Source organism: Zophobas morio, unplaced genomic scaffold (assembly GCF_036711695.1).
Source record: "Zophobas morio isolate AGI-343-1 ecotype UQ-CSIRO unplaced genomic scaffold, CSIRO_AGI_Zmor_V1 ptg000017l, whole genome shotgun sequence".
In the NCBI taxonomy this organism is placed as follows: domain Eukaryota; kingdom Metazoa; phylum Arthropoda; class Insecta; order Coleoptera; family Tenebrionidae; genus Zophobas; species Zophobas morio.
In genome coordinates, this window is record NW_026972122.1 from 10,670,388 (window position 1) to 10,689,392 (window position 19,005).

At 35.8% G+C, this 19,005-nt stretch overlaps 5 protein-coding genes and 1 non-coding gene across 7 annotated transcripts; 5 read left to right on the forward strand and 1 right to left on the reverse strand.

Moving 5' to 3' along the window:
• Nucleotides 1-4: 4 nt before the first annotated feature.
• LOC135130208 (tRNA-dihydrouridine(20) synthase [NAD(P)+]-like) lies at nt 5-1,684 on the forward strand. Its single transcript, XM_064057564.1, has 6 exons — nt 5-176; nt 223-361; nt 413-745; nt 797-1,084; nt 1,135-1,461; nt 1,518-1,684. The coding sequence occupies exons 1-6, from the start codon at nt 5-7 to the stop codon at nt 1,624-1,626; spliced, it is 1,368 nt and encodes a 455-aa protein (XP_063913634.1). The 3' UTR covers nt 1,627-1,684.
• Nucleotides 1,685-1,815: 131 nt separating this feature from the next.
• LOC135130303 (DNA-directed RNA polymerase II subunit RPB7) lies at nt 1,816-2,770 on the forward strand. Its single transcript, XM_064057669.1, has 6 exons — nt 1,816-1,936; nt 1,993-2,102; nt 2,156-2,315; nt 2,370-2,420; nt 2,473-2,610; nt 2,663-2,770. The coding sequence occupies exons 1-6, from the start codon at nt 1,925-1,927 to the stop codon at nt 2,711-2,713; spliced, it is 522 nt and encodes a 173-aa protein (XP_063913739.1). The 5' UTR covers nt 1,816-1,924; the 3' UTR covers nt 2,714-2,770.
• Nucleotides 2,771-3,012: 242 nt separating this feature from the next.
• On the forward strand, nt 3,013-4,124 carry LOC135130228 (ras-related protein Rab-18-like). Its single transcript, XM_064057581.1, has 4 exons — nt 3,013-3,290; nt 3,340-3,649; nt 3,695-3,820; nt 3,871-4,124. Exons 1-4 carry the CDS (start codon nt 3,223-3,225, stop codon nt 3,979-3,981), a joined length of 615 nt encoding a protein of 204 aa, XP_063913651.1. The 5' UTR covers nt 3,013-3,222; the 3' UTR covers nt 3,982-4,124.
• An 8-nt stretch (nt 4,125-4,132) lies between these two features.
• Nucleotides 4,133-5,638, reverse strand: LOC135130227 (myoneurin-like). The gene is made up of 2 exons (XM_064057579.1): nt 5,328-5,638; nt 4,133-5,277 (listed from the first exon to the last, which is right to left on the reverse strand). Exons 1-2 carry the CDS (start codon nt 5,463-5,465, stop codon nt 4,228-4,230), a joined length of 1,188 nt encoding a protein of 395 aa, XP_063913649.1. The 5' UTR covers nt 5,466-5,638; the 3' UTR covers nt 4,133-4,227.
• A 2,734-nt stretch (nt 5,639-8,372) lies between these two features.
• On the forward strand, nt 8,373-8,448 carry Trnas-gga (transfer RNA serine (anticodon GGA)). Its single transcript has one exon. It is a non-coding gene; the product is annotated as a tRNA-Ser (tRNA).
• Nucleotides 8,449-14,928: 6,480 nt separating this feature from the next.
• Nucleotides 14,929-18,008, forward strand: LOC135130091 (uncharacterized). Of its 2 annotated transcripts, none has more exons than XM_064057412.1 (2): nt 14,929-15,518; nt 15,984-18,008. In XM_064057412.1, exons 1-2 carry the CDS (start codon nt 15,431-15,433, stop codon nt 17,309-17,311), a joined length of 1,416 nt encoding a protein of 471 aa, XP_063913482.1. In that variant the 5' UTR covers nt 14,929-15,430; the 3' UTR covers nt 17,312-18,008. The 2 variants fall into 2 exon arrangements, with proteins under 2 accessions (XP_063913482.1, XP_063913484.1); XM_064057414.1 differs by lacking the exon at nt 14,929-15,518 and adding an exon at nt 15,637-15,695.
• Nucleotides 18,009-19,005: the final 997 nt, after the last annotated feature.

The following is a 19,005-nucleotide window of genomic DNA, read 5'->3' on the forward strand; positions in this document are numbered from 1 at the left end:
AATTATGACGCGAATAACGAACAAATTAACGTACGATAACAAAATTATTTTGGCCCCCATGGTGCGCGTTGGTACTCTACCCATGAGATTATTGGCTCTGGATTATGGTGCAGATATCGTTTATAGCGAAGAATTAATCGACTGGAAATTTTTAAAATCAGTGAGAAGAGAAAACGGTAAACTTTTTTCACGTTGCTTCACAAAAACTAAACAAAAATGCAGACGTTCTAGGTACAATTGACTACTTAGACAAGTCGGATGGTTCCGTCGTTTTTCGAACTTGTAAAAGAGAAAAAGATAAAGTAGTAATACAATTAGGAACTTGTGATCCAGAAAGAGCTTTAAAAGTAGCAAAAATGATGTAATTATCCAACACCCAACCACAACATGAATAAATAATTTTTGATTGTAGTGAACAAGATGTGGCCGGAATTGATATAAATATGGGTTGTCCAAAGGAATTTTCTTTAAAAGGGGGTATGGGGGCAGCTTTGCTAAAACAGCCTGAAAAAGCTAAATCAATTTTAAACGCACTTACTCAAAATGTAAATGTACCGATAACTTGCAAAATTCGTGTATTTGAGGATGTGGAGGAAACTCTGACTTTAGTCAAAGAATTAGTGTCTACGGGAATTGCAGCCATCGCCATCCACGGTCGAACTAAAGCTGAAAGACCCCAACATCAGAATAGAAATGAAACTATCAAAAAAATTGCCGAGAATATTGCCATCCCTATCATCGCAAAGTAAAATAAAAAAAAAATGTATTGTAGTAAAAAATTATGTTTACTTTTTAGTGGTGGTTCCCGAGAAATCGAGAAGTATCAAGATATTGTAAAATTCAAACACCAGTGTGGCTGTTCCAGCGTTATGATTGCAAGAGCCGCTGAAGGAAACTGCTCAATATTTCGTCCTCAGGGGTTGTTAGATTTAGAAAATGTTATTATAGATTATCTAAAATATGCTGTAGATTATGACAACTCGCCTAGCAACACCAAATACTGTATACAAAATATGCTAAAAGAACTGCAAGAAACACCTAGAGGCAAAAGATTTTTAGAATGTCAAACTCTAGAACAAATATGGTTTGTGTACAAATTTTAGTTTCATCAATTTTTACCAACTATTTTTTTAGTGCAATTTGGGACATGGGTGACTACTGCCGAAAAAAACAACTGAAATTTCACTCACAAGGAATTCTCAGTCGACGAGAAGTCACCCCAGACATGTTTAGCCCCAAAGCAAAAAAAGTAAAGACTGAATTAGACGAAGACGTTATTGAAATGAAGTGTGCCTTTATAAGAGTTAATTATCCAGAGGATCCAGACTTGCCTAAATCTAAAATAATAGCATACTGTGGCAAACAGAAACTTGATTTGCCTGTTTACAAGACTATTAACGAAGATAAATTGTTTCGAGCTGTAGCAACATTCCAGGGCAAGAAGTACAGTTCTTCATATTGGTATTGAATCAGATGTGCGTTAATTCAATGCTCAGTGTTAATTTGGACTGTTCTAGGGAGAAGAATAAGAGATTTGCCGAACAAGGAGCTGCTTTAGTTTTAGCTTGTTGCTTAGGTTTAGTTAGTAAAGAAGATTTAATTAAAGACGGGAGTATATTAGAATAAGTGAAAATGTTGCTATATTTTCGTTACTTTATATGAAATAAACTGTTTTTACTCACCATTATTGCAGTTTTGAAGAAATTTTCGTTTTTCATCAAAACCATCCCATGATTACCACACACATTCAAAGTTTTAGTGTTTTCGTTTTTACCAAGTTTTAATCAAATGACACTAAAGACCGGGAGGGAAAAGTCAAGTCAAGAAGAAAAGTCCCTGCTGCCTGTGGATATAAACATAACCTCTTCCTTGGTCGATGGGTAACCTTTAATTCAAGTTTTAAACGCAAGTTATAAAAGAGAAAATGTTTTATCACGTAAAATAACCACAGTGAGTTGTTGCTACAATGTTTTTTAACTTTCTATATTTTAGATTTCATTAGAACACGAAATTTTACTACACCCGCAATATTTCGGACCCCAGTTGCTCGAAAAAGTCAAGACTAAGTTATATACGGAAGTGGAGGGTACATGTACTGGAAAGTTAGTCCCAAATCAAGCTAGCTTATTTTAAATTTTAAACTGTTAATTTTTAGATATGGATTTGTTATTGCTGTGACCACTATTGATAGTATAGGAGCAGGGCTAATATTGCCTGGTCAAGGCTATGTTGTTTACCCTGTTAAATACAAAGCAATAGTATTTCGACCCTTTAAAGGAGAAGTACTTGACGCTGTTGTTCGACAAGTTAATAAGGTACAGTACAGTCAATTTTACATAAGAATCAACAGTCGTCTTTAATTATTGTAGGTGGGAATGTTTGCTGAAATTGGACCATTGTCGTGTTTTATTTCACATCATGTAAGTTTTGTGCTCCATTAATTTTAATGATTGTTTTTAACGCTTATTGTAGTCCATACCAGCTGAAATGGAATTTTGCCCCAATGTAAATCCTCAGTGTTATAAAACAAAGGATGAAGATGTGGTAATTCATGCCGAAGGTGAAATAAGATTGAAGATTGTAGGTACTCGGGTAGACGCCACTGGAATAGTAAGTGAAATATTTCTTTTGAAAACATTTGTGTTAATATTGATATTTTTAGTTTGCCATTGGGACTTTGATGGATGATTATTTAGGTTTAATTAGTAGCTAAGTGTGAAATGTATATAATTATCGTATTTTAGAAAAATTAATAAATATTTTATTTTGAGCTCATCGCTTAACTTGTTTTCAAATATTGTCGCTAGATGTCACCACCTCGATTTTTTTAATTTCCACACAAATTTCTTTTAATAATTAATGAATAACGAAATGTAAATAACAATTTTGTCACTGTATTTAATTTTTGTGGAATTAATGAAAAATAATGGAATAAACTCGAAAATTATCAAAAAATCATTACAGAAATCTGTAATCTAATTGGGTGTGATTGCGATATAAACAAAATGACAAATGCGATGACAGAGTTGTCAAATTTGTCAATAATATTTTGTGTAAATTTATTTTCCCTTTTTTAAGCTAAAAAACTTACAAATCATTGTCAGCGTCAAGAATTTGTATTTATTGAGTAACGTTTTACATATCTACAACGTACAACTGGTGCAACTCGTTAGTTTTTCATTTTATTGTTTTTAAATATAACTACGCACATTCGTTTCTATAATGGATGAAGAAGTGTTAACAACTCTAAAAATCCTAATAATCGGAGAAAGTGGTGTCGGGAAGTCTAGGTAACTTGTAGGGAATCAAACAACGGGTTTATTGCCATTCTTTTTCCAGCATTCTAGTCCGTTTCACAGAGGACAATTTCGATCCTGATCAAACATTAACAATTGGAGTTGATTTTAAAACTAAGAAACTTTCTGTCGATGGGAACACAGTGAAATTGGCAATATGGGACACTGCAGGGCAAGAGCGGTTTCGAACGTTAACACCGTCATATTACCGTGAAGCACAGGGCGCTATTCTAGTCTATGATGTCACTAATTATTCCACGTTTGCGAAATTAGAAACGTGGTTAAGCGAATTAGAAACTTATTCGACAAAGCCAAACATAGTTAAAATGATTGTTGGAAATAAAATCGATAAGGTAGTTATAATAATGAACTAGCTGGTTTGTAACGAACTTTTATAGGAAAACCGTGAAGTAAATAGAGATGAGGCAATGAAATTTGCCAGAAGACATCAAACTTTGTATATAGAAGCCAGTGCAAAAACTAGGGACGGCGTACAATGTGCTTTTGAAGAATTAGTTCATAAAGTATGTAATTATGTGTAATTAGATGCATGAAGGTGACATTATTGTTTTAGATAATTCAGACACCGGGACTTTGGGAATCATTTGCACTAAATGGTAATGTTCATGTTGACAACAAGGATCATCCATCGGACTCTAGCTCTTGCTACTGCAGCTTGGTTTAAGAATACTCATGGGCTTTTTCTGTAAATGTAGTACAATAATAAATTAATTATTAATTTTTACAAGTTCAATTGTGTATTTTGTACTTGATTTATTGATCTTTTAAAAATAAATGTTAAAACTGCAGCAGCTTCACATGAAATAATTATAGCGTTTTATTGTAATAAAAAAATAATTATATATTTTTAAGAGTTAATAAAATTATTTTCAATTGTTTTACTTTATCAATGGATGTTCTTGAAACACAGTTACATGCTTTCTATATTTAAAACAAGTTTTTCTCCTAGTAGCCTCTTGTTCTTGCCACAATTACTTTCCACATGTCTGATTAAGAGTTTTTTAGTAAGAAAACTTTTATCACATTTTGTACACTTGTGGGGTTTTACTCCTAAATGTCGCCACATGTGATCTTTAAGATGAGCTGATAACATGAAAGCTTTTCCACAGGATGTACAGACATGTGAAGGTCCATTATGTTTCTTAATATGATATCTCAAGTTATCATAATTTTTGAATGACGCTCCACAAAGACTGCACAAGTAATTTCGTTTTTCCTCATGTACTGTTAAATAATGACTGCGTAACGCTTGTTTTCCACAAAAAGTCTTAGAACACTTTTTATCTGGACAAGCAAATCTTGATGATGAACTAGAATGTCTTTGCATATGTCTTTTATACAATTCTGCTCTAGAAAATGACTTTTCACATATGTTGCAGAAAAATTCTTTACAATGATGTTCCAAGTATAAATTGACATCTGTGAAACATTCAGAACACACTTTACAAACTACTGATTTAACACTGGATTTTTGCAAGGTTTTGTTGTTTGAAGTACTTGAGGGCTGCCTTTTATTAATTGAAGAATCAACTCCACTATCTTCTACTTCTCCAACGTTATCATCAGAATCGGTGTCTGTGGTATTGTCACACTTGCGACGTTTATACATTTCTGTGAGTTTCACTGACTTTGCAATCAAGTAATCTTCATCATCTGAGTCATGACTCTCCTTACCACTTTCTCCATACTGTATAATAATACTTTCTTCAATGTCTACATCATTTCTTACTTCTGAAGAATTTTGTTCAATTGAGGTTACTTCTTTTAAGTGTAACTTTGAACTGATATTATTCAGTTTAGCGTCACCATTCACAACCAAAAGGGGCTCTTCTTGATTATCTACAAATCGTTGCTCTAATATCGCTTGGGACTTTTTAAAAGTTTCAAAAAATTCATATGCTGCTTGTAACTTCAATACACAGGAATGACACATAGCTTGTGGTAAATTATCTTCTTCTATCTACAACGTGGTTTAATTAAAAAAAATCTATAAACACTGGTGGTAATTACCTCGATTAAAAAGTAATTTAACAATGTTACAACGCTTACATTGTCTTCGATCATGGATTCGAATATTGGATAAGTATCATTGGACAATAAAAGACACGATCTACAGGTATTAAACACGTTTTCACTCGAATTGGTCATGTTGTTGTAGCCTCACAGGTTATGATTAAAACGATAAAAGTTGTGTATGATCAAAGTTACTGAATTATTTACTCATGAAGTTCAGTTCGGTGCTTATCTCTTTACACAAACATCAACAAACATTACGCGAGCGAAAGCAAGCGAAACTCGACTTTAATAGACCGCTTCTGTTTCGGGTCCGTTCGTCACCTGTTCGTAGCAAGTCGTTAATTAACTGACAGCGCGATTTCCTGCCAGTGGCGTAGCTCGATATTAATTTTTATTCATTTTTGGACGTAAATCTGTGGTATTCTTTTACTTCTACACCACTTCTACATAAATGAATCGTTTCTAATGTTTAAAATTACTGACTTTTTTTGAATTGCAAATACAAATATTTTTCCTATTGTGGTGACCGAATTTAAATCAAAATTTTCGCGCTGAAATTAATTAACAGCGGCGCGAAATCACAATTTGAATAATTTGAATTTGAAAGAGAAAAAAATTCAAACAAAAAAGAAATCGTTAAACATAGGCAACCAAATATGCACGTAGGGGTTAGTTCTGCATGTTTAGTTAGAGCTTGGTAGAGACAGAGGGCGGGATGGCGGAGCGTCAGTGTGAATGTGTTTTTGTGAATGTAAACACGTGGTAAGAGCTAGTTTAAATTAGTTGGTTTGGTAGTTGATAAAAAGGGAGGAAGCCTTTGTTTAACGAAAATTAATCGTAACGATGACAACACAGGTTTTCCCCAACACGAGAAAAAGTGCGGACTTTCGTTCAACGCGGAACACGTGCTAAAAATTTGTTTTATTGTTGGTAAATTCTCCAATCAAGTTAGTTTTTCTTAATCGTCGGCTAATGTTAACACAATTTAACAATCAGGATTATTTAAATAAACCACTTGCTAGAAGATTTCATGAAATTCGCTTAGTCAGGAAACCACCTTTGTTGTTTAATTACGAATAGGTTTCTGGATGCATATACATAAGTGTTACATTAAAACACTTCTTAATTCTTCACACAAGATTACTAATAGTTCATTTACGACAGTTAAATTAACAAAATTCATACTGCGAACTGGCGGGGGGGGGGGGGTTAAAATAATTTCTTCCTTTAGGTGGTTATCATGGTTATTATCATAGTTATATTGATTACATCACTGAGGCATCTCCTCGCAACGCTAAAGATTGATTACATCATCGAGGCTGGTCCTCACAACGCTACAGATTGATTACTTCATCGAGGCATGTCCTCGCAACGCTAGAGATTGATAACATCAAAGAGGCTTATTCCTCGCAACGCTAAAATATACGTCATCGAGGTATTCCCTCTCAACAATAAAATTACATCACCGAGACGCTTTTTTCTCGCAACGATGATTGGATATTTTTGTGTGTTTATTATGTGTTTTGTTGGGGTAACCAGTTCGCGGTATTCTAAACTCTCAAAGTAAATTGTTTTTTTTTTTTTTTGAGTAACCAATCACTTAGATCATGATATAATTTAACATAATGTAAACCCTTTGTTTGAATCGTTGATAAAGTGTGGCAAGCAGTAATCTCATGTAAATTTTGTTAACTTTGCAATTTTTCACCTCAAACAATATTTCTCAATCTCACAGTGTTAACCTCAGTAAATTTTCTTTGTTGTATAATTTTAATTGAACGTAAATTTCATGCCCTGCAGTTTTAACCTCACATAATTTTTATTTGCACAAGTTTATTTCACACCAGACCTTTTGTTTCATAAATCTTTGCTAAGTTTTGTTTTGTAAATATTTTGTTGATGAATGTTTCCATCGTATAAATTATTTGATGTCCAATTTTAATCTCACATAAGAAGTATTTGTTATTTAAAATTTCACAAGATTGTATGGCGAATTTAAATGTTGTTTATTGCTCCTTTGAAACTTTAGCACTTGTTCAGTTGTTGTTAATATCAAAGTTATAAGAGATTGAACATTTAAATTGGAATTGAGGTTAAATAACACAGAGAACATGGCAGAAGCGAAGTTCGGTTCCTAGTCGAGCTGGCGAGATCTCATCGCGTCACCTACACAAGTCCGCAGGTTTGGATAGATTTAGGGGCGGTCGCCGATGTTGTAACGTTCTCGGCTTCGTGCTAGCCTAGATCCAACTACGGGTCTGGCGACCGTAACGGCCTAGTTTCGGACGGCATGTTCGTCCTGGGGATGTGTAATGTGCTGTGCGGGTAGGCTTGCGATAGATAGAATCACCGTCGTGGGGGGAGAACAGCCCCGACCGGTAGCCCCAAACTCTGCTTGTGCTAGAACGCCCCAGGGGTACTTTTGTTGTGTTCCTCTTAACTGCCGTAACTTTAAAATCTGACGCCACACGCCCGTAATAACTTGTGTATTTGCATCCAGTTACTTTTTTAATTCAGATTTTGTTTTTATTAACTTTGTGATATTCAAATATTTGCATTGATTCCAAACAGATGTATAGGATTTTGCGTTTGTTCGTTTTTCATTTGTGTATGTCTGTCAATTCGCGAGTGTCTTTTCTTTCATATTTTTAAGGTGTTTCGTTTGAACTGTAATATGTTAGTGAATATACGATAGGGGGTTTTCGGGCTGGGGAGTGAATGCGAGATGGCAAGTCCGTGGGTACGATTCCTACCGAGGTAACAACATTTTTCTTCGCTTACCTACATTGGTGTCCACCGACAGAGCACGCATGCACGCACGCACGCAACATCCTTCTGCTACCGCCCTGTGCCCGCTGTGTTTGGGGTCCGCAGCATCACCAGGGTTCGAACAACGAACGTAAGAGTAGCAGGGCGACGTCAGCATCTATCTCCTTCGCGCCCCAGGACGACCGCGCGCTGTGTCGCTGGGCAGGGGGAGGGGAGGGGGGGGGGGTACTGTGGCGGCACAATAACACGTCGGTAAGCGAAGAAAGGTAAGTCGCCTCGTGGTCTAGTGGTCTGGATGCTTGCCTGGAAAGCGAGAGGCGTGGGTTCGATTCCCACCGACGTAACAACATTTTTCTTCGCTTACCTACAAATTTATCTTGAATCAGTACAGTATTGAATCCAAGCCTGCAAGACTGATAACGTGCCAAAATGTGAAAGTTAGAGGGAAACCCGGATTTGCCCTCGGCATTATTCAACCACCGCACACCCCCAAGAAGAATCTCATGGTCGTGAGTGCTTTAATTAATACGGATTGTGACATACCTGTACGCATCGAAAGTGTTTTCCCCAAAGGCATGAACATCAAGAGTGGGAAAATTTTTGCCGTCTGTGAACCAATCACGAAGATAGTTCATCACAACGAAGATCTTTCTGGTAACAGTGATGAAGGAATAAAAAGAAACTTAGAAATTCCTTCCCTAGAACTTGGTCATATAATCGAACATCAGTGGAAAGTAGCAAGAGAGTTTCTACAGAAACATAGTGGAATGTCTTCATCTGAACGGTCCTCTGGGCGCACAAATATAATGCAAGATCGGATAAACACTGGAGACGCGTAACCGATCCGTCAAGCCCCGCAAAGACTACCTTTGGCGAAACATGAGGAAGCCGAAGAACTGGTACGAACAATGTTGGACGAAGACGTAATGGAAGAGTCATCTTCGCTTGTAATGCTAATCACCAAAAAAGACGGATCGACGCGATTCTGCGTAGACTACAGGGAACTAAACGGTGTAACCAAGAAGGACAGTTACCCGCTTCCACGAATTGATGACACGCTCACAACGTTATCAAGATCCGTTGGACCTTAAGATAAGGAAAAGACCGCTTTTTCTGCCGGTTGTGGCTTGTATCAATTTACCGTAATGTCTTTTGGACTGTGTAATGCTTCGGCTACTTTTGAGAGACTAAGGGAGATGGTATTGCGGGGGCTAACATGGAAACATGTTTGGTTTATTTAGACAACATCATGGTAATGGGAAAAACATTTGAGGAACACTTGACCAACCTAGAAGAAGTATTCAGTCGAATGAAGGAGGCAAACTTGAAACTGAATCCGAAGAAATGCCTCCTTTTCCAAAAAGAAATAGAATTTCTTTGCCATACTGTTTTGTCAACCGGGATCAAGACTACGGGAACGAAGATCAGTATTCAGTACAATTCGCGATTGGCCAAGACCAAGAGATAAGCACGAAGTTTGGAGTTTCTTGGAATTGTGCACGTACTACAGAAGATTTGTCAACGGGTTTGCTGACATTGCTGCTCCTCTGCACAGGCTGATGGATTTGAAGTGTCAGTTTAATTGGACTACTGAAAGTGAAGCAGCCTTCAAAAGACTGAAGAATGCACTATGCTCTAGTCCTATTCTGTCCTGTCCCCAGTCATCGGGAATGTTCATCTTGGACACAGACCCGAGCAACATCAGAATAGGTGCCGCATTGTCACAGGTGCAGGTCAGAGAAGAAAAAGTCATCGCATACTTCAGCAGCGTACTTTCGAAACCCGAGAAGAACTACTGTGCCACTAAGAAGGAGTTGTTGGTGATTGTCAGGGCTGTTGAACACTTTCATAAATATCTACGGACGCGAATTTCTGATTAGACCGGCTCAATCAGCGCTTACATGGCTTCTTCAGATGAAGAAACGTCGTTCAACTGTGGAAAGACAGCAATCTAGAAGATGACGAATGGACTACAGCACAGCTTAGAAAAGACCAAGAGGAGGACGTTGATATCGGGCCGTTACTCAGATGGAAAGAAGAGTCACCCTCTTTCAAGGGGTTATGGACTCAGTGGGACTCCCTGCGTGTCGAAAATGGATTGCTTAAGAGAGCTTGCGAGAGTTCGGATGGGAAATATATCACCATGTCGTTGGTGATTCCGGCCATTAAAACCAAGGAAGCACTTCGAGAAATGCACATGGTAGTTCTGGTGCTCATTTTGGAATCAACAAGACGATTTCTAAAGTCAGGGAGAGATTCTACTGGGTCCGTTGTCGAGAAGATGTCGAGAACTGGTGCAAGAAGTGTACGACCTGTGCAGCGGTCAAGGGACCAAGGACTAGGGCGAGAAGGCCGACGCAACCATACAGCGTCGGTTCGCTTTTCAAAAGAATTGCAGTGGACATAGCAGATCCTTACCCGGTGACCGAGGACGGGAATAAGTACATAATGGTCGTCAGCGAGTACTTCAGTAAATGGCCCGAAGCTTATGCCTTACCAAACCAAGAAGCCACGACGGTTGCAACAATGCTGATTGACAATTGGATTAGCAGGTTTGGGGTCCCAATGGAATTACCTTCGGACCTATTCAAAAGGGTTACTGAACTACTAGGGATACGGAAGACACGTACTATACCGTTGCACTCACAGTCAGATAGAATGGTAGAACGGTTCAATCGTACCATGGAAGAACATCTTTCGAAAGTGGTAGATGAACATCAGAAAGATTGGGATCGACATCTTCCACTGTTCCACTGGCTTATCGATCAGTTATCCATGACACGACGGGTCACACACCGGCGCGCATAGTTTTCGGAAGAGAACTTCGTCTCCCTTGTGGCATCTTGTTCGGCTCTCCGAGTGAAGAACCAAAGGAGGTCATCGAGAAGGTCGCCACAAGATCCGGGTGGCGAGTGACAAAATGAAAACACGCTAGTGGCACCGTTGACGTTCCTGATCGGGACGATCAGGACTAAGGAGGGGGCAGTGTTACGAAAGAAACCCATACGCCGCCCCGGTGCGACGCCTATGGGTTCTAGTATTTACGGCGATGATGACTCATTGTCGGTGACGGCGGCCGAAGAAAAGCCTGGAAATCGTGATGGGCAATCGAGAAAGACCTCGACTGCGGAACTAATAGAAGGGAAGATTGGCTTTAAATAGAGGCCACCTTCGGGAAGGATTACGATTCAGCCAGTTCAGTCAGCAAGTCGAGTCCAGTGAACGAATTCATTCAAGTTGCATCACGGAGTTATTTTGTACATAATCTGTTATTAAGAAATAAACTGTTGAGTTTTACCCACGTCGATTTTATTCACCGATTAACGTAACGATGTGAAAGAATCTCGGGTGTCCCTTGGCTCTTTTTTAATGTGAAAGAATCTTGGAGTGTCTTTTCTGTTATGAATGAAGAAGAATCTTGGGGGCCCCTTGTGTCTTTTTTCTCTAAGAATGCGAAAGAATCTCGAGGCTCCCTAATGTCTTTTTCTTTACGAATGGCCAAAAAGTCTCGAGAAAGAATGTCGAAGGCCCCTAATTTCTTTTTCCTTAAGAATGTGAAACCCTCTCAGGGACTCCTAGTGTCTTTTTTCTCTAAGAATGTGAAAGAATCTTGGGAACTCCTAGTGCCTTTTTTTTTGCTTGAAATAATCTCGGAGGTCCTTTGTGTCTTTTATTTAAGAATATGAAAGAATTTGGGGAAAAAATATGACGAAGATCAACGTAGGTATAGTCGATGCACAATGAAAAAACCTCTTGGCAGTTGACCTTCATAAATCTCCACAGTGTAACTATGGATTTTGAATTGTAAACGTGGATTTTATTGTTATTATTTTTTCAGTAACTGTTCTGTCACTTCATATTCTGACATATCAAATCACTTTGAGATTAGCTCACTCACTGCTCAATTAATGTATCCAATACTACTAGTACTATAATATAGGCAGGCGTGACATTACTGTATTCTCGCCAACAGTTTGGGTTAATCACGGTAAGTTAGGATTGAGCTATATATCTAATACTATTATGTATTTAATAATAATAAAATTATAATTATAATGACGGCTCCTCACCCAAAATAATGCATTCATTAATCAGTCCTCTCCTCTGTTGTACACAAAATCAATCAAATTTATTTAATTTTATTTTAACTCAAAAGCATGCCGCCGCCGGTGCTTTCTGTCACAAAAGAAGTCTAATGGTATAAATCAGGCAATTAGAATGGCTATTTCATGGTTCCTCATTTCCAGTCCACTTGTTCAGAAAAGTATTACCCAAAGAGTTCCGAATGCCAATCGAATATTATAATACACATAAAAACAAAATTTGAGTATCAAGCACAGATTTGGCCCTTCAGCGTTCGAAAACGTGACCATCTCATTTCTCAAAATTCCAAATGTACAGTACTCCCAGTTTAAAGTGGTTTTTATGACAAGATAATAAACATTATCACGTTATTATTACCCCACGATGAACAATATGAGTTGAATAACAAAGTACGGCCCTGCAAGAAACCGACCACTTTCTTATTTATGGCCAGGGATTTACTCCATTCAACATCATCAACTTCAACACAATGGACCTATCATAAAAACCATTTTAAACTGGGTAGACAATACCTGTTTTCAGTGAGACAGTCATGCGAAAGGAAAGGTTCCCGCTTTTTTACTTCTCCGTCGAAAGTCTAATTTCATGTTTTTTAGATGTTTCACTGTCCTTAGAGTATGAAGAATAGGTTTCCCGTATCCGTCCGTTTGTTTTCCTATATATACTCTGTTGGCGATTTTATTAAACAGATAATTTCTGAAACTATTGGACCGATTGCTGTGAAATTTTATATGCAGGTAAAATATATATATATTTTACCTGCATATATCGTGTAGATGGAAAAACGCTATTTAAAGTTTGTTTGATCCTCCCCACCAACAATTTGATGACGTCATCTCCAAATTTTGCATTTACTATTCATTTAAATTTTACAAAATAACATACTTCTGTACATGTGGTTTAGATGCGCTTTTATTTTTTACTTTAGACTTTTAGATTAAAAAAAAATTAAAATTGTGACCATCTAAAACATTTTTTTTTTGCTTTTGTGTACATCAGGTACCAGGAACTTTTAAATAAATCGGAATCAATGAACTAACTATAAATAAATGTAAATGTAGCGAAAAAGAAATATCTACCTCAATCGTGCAAATGATACCTGGAGTGCCTTAATCCCTCGTCTTAGCTGCGTTCCACACTGATAAGAGCAGCGATTATAAAGAGTCACAAGTTTAAAATCCATCAAATAGATACGTACATACCATGGAGGTAGAATAATATTACCTCCATGGTACATAGTACACTGACCGGTAAAAAAACCGGCCACCCTGAAAATTTTCCAAAAACCACTTTAAAAATTATTAATTTAACTAGTGATCGTTGTTTTATTAAAGAATCATTCACTACTGACACACATGTTGTACAAATGAGCAAAAAAGAAGACATATAAACGCAGAATTAAATTTAATTTAACAATATAACAGAAACAGACCAAGTACCATATTTTCTTAATTAAAACAATAAAGGAGAGTGTTGTTGTAAACAGTGTTTTTCATCATTTGATTATAAGTTTAGCAGTTAATAAATGTTTTCACGCGAAAACAATGCCGTTAATTCTTACAGACATCTCTTAAATTATCGCTCTGTTTCTGTTATTTTATTAAATTAAATTTAGTTATGTGTTTATTTGTCTTCTTTTTTTGCTAATTTATACATCATGTGTCAATAGTGAATAATTCTTTAATAAAATAACGATCACTAGTACTTAAATTAATCATTTTTAAAGTTTGGTTTTGCGAAATTTTTCAGGGTGGCCGATTTTTTTTTTGTGGGTTTTTTAATACAACAGAAATCAGACAACGGCAGGACTTCATATCGCAAAAAATTGTATAATAGGTATAATAAAAATCGCGTTTCTAGATAGGTACGACTTTGTAAAATTTGATTCATATACAGAGTTAGTTAAAGAAGAAAAATCAAAGACCAAAGTTGTATGGTCCTTTGAGCACTATACTTTAACTATACAGAATGTTCGGTTTCTAAGGTGTAACACCCAACTTAGTTTTTTAAACGAAACGTCCTATATTTTTACATATTTTAATTGAGTCTTCCCAGGCTCTATCTCTATAACCATAACCAGTAACCACAGTTTATTTTTGAAATTCCAATGCGACGTTGCCACAAATTTCAATTTTTTTGAAATTCTTTAGCAATGGGAGTTATTTTTAAAATATGTGGTACAATATTTTACGGAGAGATAAATAAAGATACACCACGTGTTGTGGTATAAATGAAATGAAATTTTCATATACAGATCTAGGTATGACATTTGATTTGGTCGCAATAAAAGTACGATTTTCTAAAAATAATACCAATACGACTTATGTGTGGACTTATTCATGCAAAATGTAACAATTTAAAAAATCCACACCGTCACTTTGCTACAGAGAGTTTTTCTGTACACTGTCATCTGATCAAAGTTCTAATTTTTGCGTCATGAGATTCACAAGTGCTTTATTTTATTTTTAACTTTGTTAAAGTGCACATTTATCTCACAATGTAGATAAATAATAAATAAAGAACTCTGATTTACGTCATCTAATTTTTTTCAAAACAAATCGTTAAAGTAAATTTATTAAGACTTAACATATTTTAACTTTATTATTACATAAATTTTTTATAATTGGCGTCACGTTTGCGTTTTTGGAGATAATGCATAAAATTCCAATAAGCGTAATAAAACATCGTGATTTGTGGGAGTAATAAAGCTAAATGTGAAAACACACAGTTTACGAACAATAAGTGATAGTGTAAATAAGATAAAATCTACTTATTAGTTTGAATAATTCATTATCATTTATCTTGGCACTTAATTTCTTTATAATCTCCCAGATTTAAGGCAAGAACTCTAAATCCGTAAAAACCTACACCGAAAGCTCCCCGAAAACAACACAATTGTGAAGGTTCACTTATCGAGTTCTAGCGTGGAAACGTTTTTAATGTTTCTTGTTTACTGTATTGTGATAACAAGAATCTATCGACAAACCTCATTAGTTTGAAAATAATAACACATAACCGACTGGCGAGTTGGCGACATAAGTGAACTGATTAAATCTATTTCCTTTAAATAGAACGACCACGTTGTTATTTCAAGTCTCCTTGAACGTCGAGAAATATTGAAAATGTAAACATTTATGTGATAATTAACGATCAAAACTGTTGTACCAAAACATCAGCAAAATTTTTAAACTGCGAAATACTTAGTGGCAGATCACTGTTGGAGGATGACCCAAAAATCGCTTCCTAGCAGCACCGTTAGCAATGTTTCCTATTACAATGGATACAAATACAGCTCAATCACCAATTTGCACAGTAAGTATAACCATTGTAACATAACAATTAACGCTAATGAAAATTGTGTGTTTGATCTCTAAAACTTAATCACGTTCATTTTAATTCGAAATTGGCGCGTTTACTTAAAGTTTGACAGTTCTAACACTAGTGCAGCTGACAGTTGTCATCTGTCATGAATTCTTTAAAACAGATAATGTAAATACAATTTTGTTTATACTAAATTTAACTACAGGAACTAACAAATTATAAAAAGTCACACTATTTCATAACTAAAATGTAATTGCGTCATATGCATTTATCATGTTGGTTACAACTTGTCTACATTTGGCAAGCTGCTATGACAAAGCGAAAAAAAGTTGCATTCACTTAGCTAAAATCGTCTAATGGGTGCTAACTTTTATGTCCATGAAAGACGAAATCGTCACGTTTTCAAACTACTATAAAATTCACGTGTTACTGTACTCCACGTTTTGTTTTTTTTAGAAATGGGTCGGATACATGGTGCGAAGCGAGTGGTGGCGTTCTTCTTGTTGACTGCAGTGTTCCCAGCAATACTTATCATCGTCCCGTTATACCTAAGACACAGTGTTTTTGCTGATGTAACTTACCCCGTTGCCGAATCTGATGTCGTTGCAATTGTGGATGGCGTATCTTCAGTGTTTTGCAGCTCACACAGTCTTCGAATGAATTCAACGTTTAACGCTTTCCAGTTGCACGGTGAGCCAACACTCAGCCACAAACGTAAACACATAAGGCTAAAGAAATCAATGACTTTGCCTGATGACACACTGGAATATTGGGGCTTTTTCTTACTGAGAGGAGCGATTGTGAAGTTACGGGTGTGTTCACGCTTCGAAGGTTCAAGAATTCTGGTCGTTCGAGGTGAAAAGAACTTGAAAACGTGTGGACTTTTAGAACATAATTATAAGAAGTATGGCGCCAAATTTGATGATGAACACAGTAGGGTTAAAGTTACTTTTGAAAATGCAGCTGAAATTATTGGGGTTGTTGACAATATTGTAGACAAAAATACAGCTGCTGAGGATGTAAATGGAGATGATGTGAATATGTTTGTCCAAAAGAGACTTAACAAAGGTAGGGATAAGGGTAAAGTTTCTTTTAGTAATAGTGTAGCAATAAATAAGACTGCAAATAGTACTGAACCACCTAATGTTTCTCGACACCATAAAAGACATTCTAGGCGAAAAACTGTAGAGAAACTTGAACACTCACAAGGTGAAAAAAATGATAGAATAAAGCGTGACATAGCTGAGTTAGATGCCCACATAGCTCATGGGGGTAACGCTTTAAATGGTACTTTGTACCTGTCTGAAGAAAGTAGTGTGTCAAGTTTTGAAACAGATTTGTTAACTTGTTATGACGGTTCAATCCTTTTAACTGAAGGATTTCCACCAAGTCATCTTTGTACAAATGTTCATTATTTAGAAAAAAGTCACCATATGGTTACAGAACATGAGGTAGCTACCGACGGATATTACTATTATATTTTTTATTCAGATAACGATTTCGTAAAAAATGATATACATGCTATTTTTGATATTTATAAACCTACATATTGGTACGCTAATTCCTCAAATGGAAATGATTGCATCAATCAGACTGAATGTAACTTCCCCATTTCATTTTGGTCCGATCAAACTGTGATTGTTGAGGTGCCTACAAGGGACGGCATTGAACATGAAGAGGATGATATTACATTATTGATCAGTACGTGTCATCCAAGGATGGCTGTTTACATGATTTTTCCAATTGCTGTTCTATTTTTAATTCTTGGATGTGCATTTTTATAAAGCATTTTTGTATTATGAGACAATTGTGATATTTTTATCTTAAGCTATATATTTTCATATGACTGTTGAATACTGGTTGTGAAACCAAGAATGAAAAGTGGGTAGTCACAATTTTGCTAAACACGATGTTGTTGTGTGTTTTGACGAAGTGGTTATGAGACTTGGATACTTTTACATTTTTGATGTTTAAAGCCGTCTTAAATTACAAAAATTATGATGTTACCTAACTGAACAATAATTTAATCCCACGTAATTATGTCGGCCTGAACGTGATAATTACAATAAAAATATTGAATTCCGTTCTATTTAATAAGTGCAATAAGTTCATGTTGTTGTTTGTTGATTATAGTGTTATTATTGTTATTCCATTCAAAAGGTTTATTACCAAAGAAATATTGCACATATATTTTCAGTGATGTTATGTGCAGACACGGGGTGTTTTATCTCAAACAAAAACTCAGTGGTAGGTATTGGAAAAAGTCAATTATTAGAAAAAAAGAATTGACAAAAAATTCTATAGGTACTTAAGTACAGGGTCATAAATTTGATCAAAAGATATTTTTATTTTATATATAATAATAATTGTAATTATGTAATAAGTAACTGAAATTTATATTGGTGTTATAAACAATTGAACAGTTTAATATTTAAATTATTAAATAAATGAATACTAAACTTCCTTTTTGCACTTGCTCTTGGCTTGAACTCATCATTATATACAATTTCTGATTAAAAACAAGAGAATGCTATGAATTTTATTGCTTTATTAATAATTGAAAATAATTCGAATTTACGCTAAAGTCTGATGGTTGAAGTTGTAATAAGTTTCGTATTGTGTTCACGAAGCAATAATCTTTAAAAAAGAAAAAATTAGCAAGCAAGCAAACAGGTAATATTTCTGACTTGTTTTTCTCATAACGTAATTCACTGTTTACAACAGTAGCAACTTTTAATATTTTTTGACGACAAAACCACAGACAAAACACCTTGTATAAGTAAAGAAAATGGTAACCTTCGATTCCATCACATATCAAACGCTTATTAGACGTATTAGTAATAAGTCATACCAACATTTTTCCATTTACATGTTGACTAATTTCTACGACTTAATGTTAAAACTTTGTTTTCTAAATTTATGGGAATGTTGAAAGTGCAAGTGAAATATTTGAACATATATATATACATATCAGTTGTGTTAAAAATAGTATATTATTAGCCAAGGTTGCAGAACCAAGCATTCTAGACCGAGCGCAAATTAGAACCCGAGACGCGCAGTGTCGAGGGCTCTAAGTGCGAGGTCTAGAAGTGGCTTTGCAACCGTGGTTAATATACTATTTTTTTCACTAGTAGAAACCATAAGACAATAAACTGAAAAACAAACGTTCAATTTTTTGACGTAACATGATTTTGTTTTGATTTCTAATCAAACTTGATCTAAATCTTCAACACAAAGAAAACCGTTTATACTTGTCGCTGAGTTAATCATTTTATCTTCTACCGTCTACCAACTACCATGCGTATACTCAAGTAATGTTTGTAGCACACATTTGTTCATTTTTTAAGAAATAATCACATCAAACATTTCGTACATAACCTCAATTTTTCTTTTTGAACCCGTGGTAGCAAAAGTTGAATTTGCTACCACTAAATGAGTCGACATTTGCATGCGTCCAAGCTGCTAGTGAAAAAAATAT